This window comes from Daktulosphaira vitifoliae, unplaced genomic scaffold, assembly GCF_025091365.1.
Source record: "Daktulosphaira vitifoliae isolate Bord-2020 unplaced genomic scaffold, ASM2509136v1 Scaffold_1, whole genome shotgun sequence".
Classification (NCBI taxonomy): Eukaryota; Metazoa; Arthropoda; class Insecta; order Hemiptera; family Phylloxeridae; genus Daktulosphaira; species Daktulosphaira vitifoliae.
In genome coordinates this window covers 17,376,285-17,383,556 of record NW_026099572.1, presented here as the reverse complement: position 1 = coordinate 17,383,556, position 7,272 = coordinate 17,376,285, and the positions used below count along the sequence as shown (strand labels likewise).

At 26.0% G+C, this 7,272-nt stretch overlaps 1 protein-coding gene across 3 annotated transcripts in view; it reads right to left on the bottom strand.

Moving 5' to 3' along the window:
• LOC126910453 (ABC transporter G family member 23-like) overlaps nt 1-7,272 on the bottom strand; it is a 33,017-nt gene that overhangs the window by 6,277 nt on the left and 19,468 nt on the right. For 2 of the 3 annotated variants that reach the window (XM_050693038.1, XM_050693037.1), the window contains 8 exons: nt 5,975-6,100; nt 5,286-5,431; nt 4,990-5,212; nt 4,692-4,857; nt 3,168-3,280; nt 2,935-3,005; nt 1,688-1,776; nt 1,421-1,603 (listed from right to left, as the gene is read on the bottom strand). In XM_050693038.1, the coding sequence (XP_050548995.1) occupies nt 1,421-1,603; nt 1,688-1,776; nt 2,935-3,005; nt 3,168-3,280; nt 4,692-4,857; nt 4,990-5,212; nt 5,286-5,431; nt 5,975-6,100 (1,117 nt within the window). The remainder of the gene's footprint in view (nt 1-1,420; nt 1,604-1,687; nt 1,777-2,934; nt 3,006-3,167; nt 3,281-4,691; nt 4,858-4,989; nt 5,213-5,285; nt 5,432-5,974; nt 6,101-7,272) is intronic. The other variant, XR_007705248.1, reaches the window with a different exon arrangement.

The window sequence follows — 7,272 nt, the reverse complement described above, 5'->3', positions numbered from 1 at the left end:
CGGAAGGTCTGACACTTTTATATATATCTTAAATTAAAGCTAATGTAATATACTTTATAATGGTAAAAAAAAATTTCGGACTTTATATTATCTTCATGGTGAAAACAGACATTAAACCTAATAAAAAAAATACGATTTTTGTAAAAAAATTCTTTTTTATATTTTTAACTTTATAATGCTATAACTTCTCGAAAGATGTATGGATCAATATAATTCTTTTTTTTATAGATGCATGATGTCTTTACCTATCATTTGGTATATTTTTTTTATAAATCTGACTTTTTACCTGCCTACAGGGGGGGATTCANGAACTTTTTCAACTTAACTTTTGAAAGTGTTCCGGAAGGTCTGACACTTTTATATATATCTTAAATTGAAGCTTATGTAATATACTTTAATTTGAAAAAAAAAAATTTGACCTCTGGACTTGTCTTCATGGTGAAAATGACTACCGTATGCAAAAATATGCTATTTTTGTGTTAAAATTCTTGATATTATATTTTACATTTTTTAACATTATGTTGCTATAACTTTTTAAAAAATGCATGAATCAACTTTATTCTTTAATGATAAATACTTTATATATACTTCTTTCATTCGACATACTTTTTTTTAAAATCGGACCATTTCCCTTTATACAGGGGGGGTGCAAACCTTTTAAAATGCGTATAGAAAGTAGAACTTTTTCAACTNATTTGCATCGAAGCGTTTTTTTTTGATAGTGATTTTAATCACTGTCAGATATCATTATACTTGATCCATCTATACCACGTCACCACTGTGCCGCGACCCCCCTGTGCTGGGTTTTTTTTAAATATAATTTGATAATGTTAAAAAAGCGTTGAGCAATATTCGTGGTTTATCCGTCAAGTTTAATCGTTTTTATAGATCTTAAAATTTAAGTTTTATGGAAGTATTTAAAAAAAATATTTATATATCTGAACTGTAACTATATTTAGGTTAATCTTATAATCATGAAATAATTACTAATGAATATATAATTTTTTGAGGAACCCAAAAACACAACTTGTTGTTTATTTCATGACAAATAATCGGCGAAATCGCAATTATGAAAAAAATATACAAAAAGCTAAAAAATTATAAAAATTTCAAAATTTTTGTAGTACAGTGTTAAGGAGTATAAAAAAACTTAACAACCTTACGTATTTTTGACATTTAGAATAATAGTGTAATTATATTTGGCGTTTGACACTTAGGTTATTTAGTTATTTAATTAATTGTATTTCTTTTCAAAATATTAAATAATTGTCTTAAAAAATAAATGTGATTGAAAAAGTCTGAAGTCAGATTACGAATCAACAAATAAATTCTACACATATAGAATTTTAAGTAAATATTGTAGACAGAGAAGAATTTTCGTTATTGTTGTTCTGTGTTGTATACAGTTACAATAATTTACCATAAATAAAACCATTCCATGATGTAATTATAAAAACGAAAAATACCAAATATAGTCCACTTGATATTTCATAGGGATTATCATAACAAACGTACGATATAAGTACCATAATAATGTTTTGTAAAAAAAATCCAAAAGATTGAATGATTAGCAATGCAATCATGACTTCTAAAAGAGTAACTCCTGAAATTAAATAAAATTATTGTATATTTTGTCAGAAAAAGTTATTTCATAAGACTAATTTCAAATAATTATGTATTTCCAAACCTGCAACCATTGATCTACTTAGTAAACCATCTAATTTTTCTAAGAGCATAAAACTAGCTGAACAAGCGCTAGAGAAATAGAATGTCAATCTGTAAAATACATATAAATCTTCATAATATTACTAAAACACATATTATTTTTGCGTAAATAAAATTTATTTTTAAGCACAAATTTTATTATAAATTTGCACTGTGGTATAAATGTGATTTCCATAAGAAATTTAGTAACTATTTTATTGTTTTTTAAATTAAAAGAGACACATTTATCAATGGGTAAAAATATTTTGTACTTTAGATCAAGTCAAAAATAAGAATTTTTGACTTTGCTGGGTAAAGTATGGCGTTTGTGTATGATCGGTTTGGACGAGTTCATGCCACGTTCGGCCGTCGTCCCTTCTTCAGCGAGCGTCATAGCCTTTTTTTGTACATATACAGTACACTCGTTTCGCGCCTCTAAGATTTCATAATCGTTCCTCAACAAATACATAGTGCGTTTTCTTCTCTCGTATACACAGCAATCGCATCTGAGTGTTTGTGCTATTGATCGGCCATAGTTGGCTAAATTTTACTGTTATTTTGCACACTTTATTGCGTTTTTTCTGGACTTGTAATATCCAGACGTGCGAGGTCATTTGTGCACATGGTTTGTACTTTTCTATCCGTGTAAAACGACCCTTCTCTCATATCACGGGCTATTGGCATCGTTACGTCGTCATTATATCAACGCACACATACAGTCCACTCTCACCGCCATTATCTTAAATTATACAGCTAAGTTTTTTTATTGTTTGTTTTATTTATTTTATATATTTTCTGTTTTGTTCATTGCCGACTTGTCAGTCATTGTAGTATTTAAGTTACCCCCTTTCCTTTATTTATTAAGAGTTTTATTTTGCAGAACAATAAATATATAATTCGTATTTTGTACATTCATAAGCAGGTGTACCTATTTTCTTATCCCCTCTTATTTTCTTTATTTTTGCTTTCTACGAATAAACAACACTACCGCACAGTAATAGGCAATCCCCCTTTAATATTAAGGAGCTACTTGTCACAGACTTGAACACTTTCACATAAGAAAACAGTCCAGCTAAATAAAAATAAAAATATAAAAGTGAAATTTTGATTTTTTTAGGTTAAACCCAATACCTTAAAATTGGATGAAAATTCATTGAAAATGAGGTAAAATTAAAAGTTGAATCCGGAATAAAATAAGCATGCGCATACATTAATAAATTGAACACTTACAAAATTAAATCTTTTCCTATAGTCCCATGTCTGCGAAGATTTATTTTAGCACCATATTCTTTCTGTAATTTCTGTAAAAAACAAATCATAACTAATTTAATTTTAGACTCAAAGTATTTTCAATAATAAATTCGGTTAAAATTTTTTTACAATAGCTGTTATTTTAAACTTTTAACTTCAAACTAAACCGTACATAAAAAATAGAGATTACTATATAAAAATTACCTACTTACCATAGGAACATTTAATACGTTTTTTGTAGAATAGCAGTGACTTATTGTATTTAACAAAACGTTATTTGTTGCTTTATTTAAATCCATAATTACTTGTTGTTTAGTTATAAAATCTAAGAATTCATTATATATTCATTAAAATTTTTTATAAAATTGCGTATTATATAAAAAAGTAAAAAAATCTAAGACTGCTTAAAGAATATGTTTTCAATTTTAATTAAATAAAATAACAATAAATTATCAATAAAAAAAACCCAGCAAAGTGGAGCGCGCTACAGTGGTGACGTGGCATAGTTTGGACAAGTTTAATGATATCTGACAGTGATTGAAATGACACTATCATAAAAAACAATTCCATGCAAATCTGTAGATAATATTTAATTTAAACAATTGGTGCATTATTCCAAAAGCTACATGATCTGCTATCTCCTTATTTATATCCTGATTAAGATTTTGTATGCCGAATGAAAGAGGGGTATAATTTTTATTTCTCATAAAAAAATTGTATTGATCCATACACTTTTAAAAAAGTTATAGCATTTTAAAGTAAAAAAATGTAAAATATAAAATCGAGAGTTTTCATACAAAAATAGCATTTGGTAGCCATTTCCACCGTGATGACAAAATATAGTCCAAAAATTGTTTTTCCATAATAAAGTATATTACATTATCTTTAATTTAAGATATATATAAAAGTGACAGACTTTCCGGAACACTCTCAAAAGTTCAGTTGAAAAAGTTCTACTGTCTATATGCATTTTTTAGATTTGAACCACCCCACCATATTAGAGAAAAGGTCAGAATTAAAAAAAAAAGTATGTCCAATGAAAGATGTATATAAATATTACTTTTCATAAAAATATTGTATAGATCCATACATTTTTCAAATAGTTATAGCATAATAAAGTTAAAAACCCAGCACAGTGGGGTGGCGACACAGGAGACGTGGCATAGTTGGTCCAGTATAGATGATATCTGACAGTGATTAAAATCACTATTATAAATACTTTTAAAATTTAAGTTGAAAAAGTTGTCATTTTAAATCCCCCCTGTGGACAGGTAAAGGGTCAGATTTATAAAAAAAAATATACTAAATGATAGGTAAAAACATCAAGCCTTTATAAAAAATAATTTAATGATTTGTTTGTTTTTAAAAAAGTTATGACAGTTTTAAGTAAAAAAAATTTCAAAGATTAACGATTTTTAAATTTGTAATTTTTTTGGAGGTTTCTCCTATTTACGGAAAACGAGTGAAATTTTTTCAATTTTTAAGGGTAATATCTTTGAATAGATACGATTTATGATCTTTGGACTTATTGTTGAAAGAAATCGTTTCAATGAGAGCTAAGAAAAAGTGGTAACAGACATAAAAAAAATAGAAAAAACACATCATAGTAAAACCAATCAACTTTTTCAGCTTCTCATCGAAGCTTAAATTTCTATTATTTGTTATTAAAAAGTGATACCATTTATTTCCTTTCTTAACTATTAAGTTAAAATTTATAGAAAATGATATAATTTTACCTCGATTGCCGACATGAATAAAAGAAACTGAATCAAGTGAAAATTGTTCATCTTGTTCAATATACTGATGCATACCTTTTGAATAATTATTTGGAAAATAAATAAATGCATCTACCCATCCATTATCAACAGCCATTATTCCCTCATTGAAATCATTAACATATTCCTTAAATATATTTAAGAAATATATTATAATATTTATAATATAAATTATAAGTTAATTATTATTCGAGTTAAAAAGTTATAATAGTTGAATTTGACAAGTAATCATTTATAAAAAATGATACAAAATACTTACAATATTATACTCGAGATCTTTTAAGCTGTTTACAAAATCACAACTTAAGGTTTCATTAATGTAGTTATCATACAAACAACTGCTTACGTTAAAGTTACTACAGCGTGTAAGATTTGTTTCTTTATTTGATACAGCTATATTGATGAACTCTAGTTTATTACCAATCGTGGTGTTTAAAAGTATAACTTGTACTATTGGCAATAAGTATACAAAAAAAAAGTACCTAAATGATTTTAAAACATATTTGAGATATGCATTCTCACATTATATTTATAAGTTTCTAAATTATAACATACATAAAATCTCTACAAGATACTAAAAAATTCTTTTGCAATAAAGCTTTAATTCTGTGTGAGGATAAGTAGCTGTTTCTTCTATCAGTCTTCTCAAAAAAATTATGTTTTTTTTTTAAGCAATCGGAAATACTACTGGATCTACCTTCCTAAATAATAGAAATATTGTTTTTAGTATAATTAAAAATTTGATCACAAAAATAATATATTTAACTTAATCTTTATATAATTATTAGTACAATGATAAAATAATAGAGTATTGATATTTACAATGTCATTTATTATTGAATACAATTTGAATTCAAAACTGAAAATTTTGTTGTGTTATTTATTTAGTTTTTCAAATACAATATTTGGAGATCACGCAACAACCCAATGCATACTTTAAAATTATTTAAGTAATCTGAAGTGAAATTTAGGGTAAGTCAACTACTAAAATGTCATGATTTAATATTTGCTTTGAACAACTCTGGTAGACTTGATAATATTCACAAAATTATTATTTATAGTGAATAATCATTAAAATATATTATATTAATCTTATATATTAATTTATTAATCTTATAATATAAATACATGTATTGATGGACATTGAATGAAAACTGAACTTCGTTTAGATAAATGTTCTTATCGGTCCCATCAGTTTATAAGTACTATGAGTTAAATGTCTGTTTTATTTTATCAACACTTACATAAAAAACTGTAGGATTATTGCACATTTCTAAAAAGGCGTCTTCCAAAAAATCTGTATTGTACTTAATTAAAAAACTTTTAGGGGGGGCTTCTTCCATAATAATACCATGCCTCATCAATCCAATCTGTAACAATATTTAAATTAAGGTTTATGAACGATATTGATATTTTCGTTTAAAGTCGATATCGTAGCTTTTTCAACTTTATTAAAAATTTTGATACTCATAATTTATTAGTTTACACATTTCGTTTTTTATCATAACATTACAATAAATCTACTGATGCAATAGAAGTTATAAAAAGAGACCTAAATTTAGCATTATGTCTTTAATGAATAAGTTGATTATTTTTTTGAAATTTTCTTTCCTTATATTCTGAAGTGAATCATTCATTATTGAATTTTTTTTTTCAAATCAACTTTGGAGGTTTAAAGAGTTACATTTTAAAACCAATCATTCATTGACATGATACTGAGTTCAAAATTGTTATCACATCAGAAGTTTTATTTTACATTTGAATAAAAACTGTTAGTTTTATATGTATTTAGGTTGCTTGTTTTTAAATAGTAGCTTTTGTGCGTATTTGCATTATCTGAATATATTATTTTAATATTCACATTAATCATTTATTTCTAATACAAGAGTTAAATAATATACAAAATATACTAATTACCTATACTCGTTTCTTCAAAAAAAAAAATCGTTACCCAGACACCAACCTCGATGTCCTTAATAGACATTGATCAGTGTTAATAAAAACAAAAAAAAAAAACAAAAACCCAGCACACAGAAGATCGCGGCACAGTGGTGACGTGGCATAGATGGATCAAGTATAATGATAACTGACAGTGATTAAAATCACTATCAAATATAAACGCTTCGATGCAAATCTTTAAATTTTAAAAAAATTGGTGTTTTATTCCAAAAGCTACTTGATCTGCTGGTTCCTCATTAATATCTCGATTAAGATAAAGTATGTCGAATGAAAAAGGGTTTATTAAAAAATATTATTTCTCATAAAAAAATTGTGTGGATCCATAAACTTTTCAATAAGTTATAGCATTATAAAGTTAAATATAATATAAATAATAAAATCGAGAATTTTAACACGAAAATAGCATTCAGTAGCCATTTTCGCCGTGATGACAAGTCCAGAGGTCAAATTTTTTTTTTTCAAATGAAAGTATATTACATTAGTTTTAATTTAAGATATATATAAAAGTGTCAGACCTTCCGGAACATTTTCAAAAGTTAAGTTGAAAAAGTTAATTTTTTGTGAAAAAGTTGTCATTTTAAAT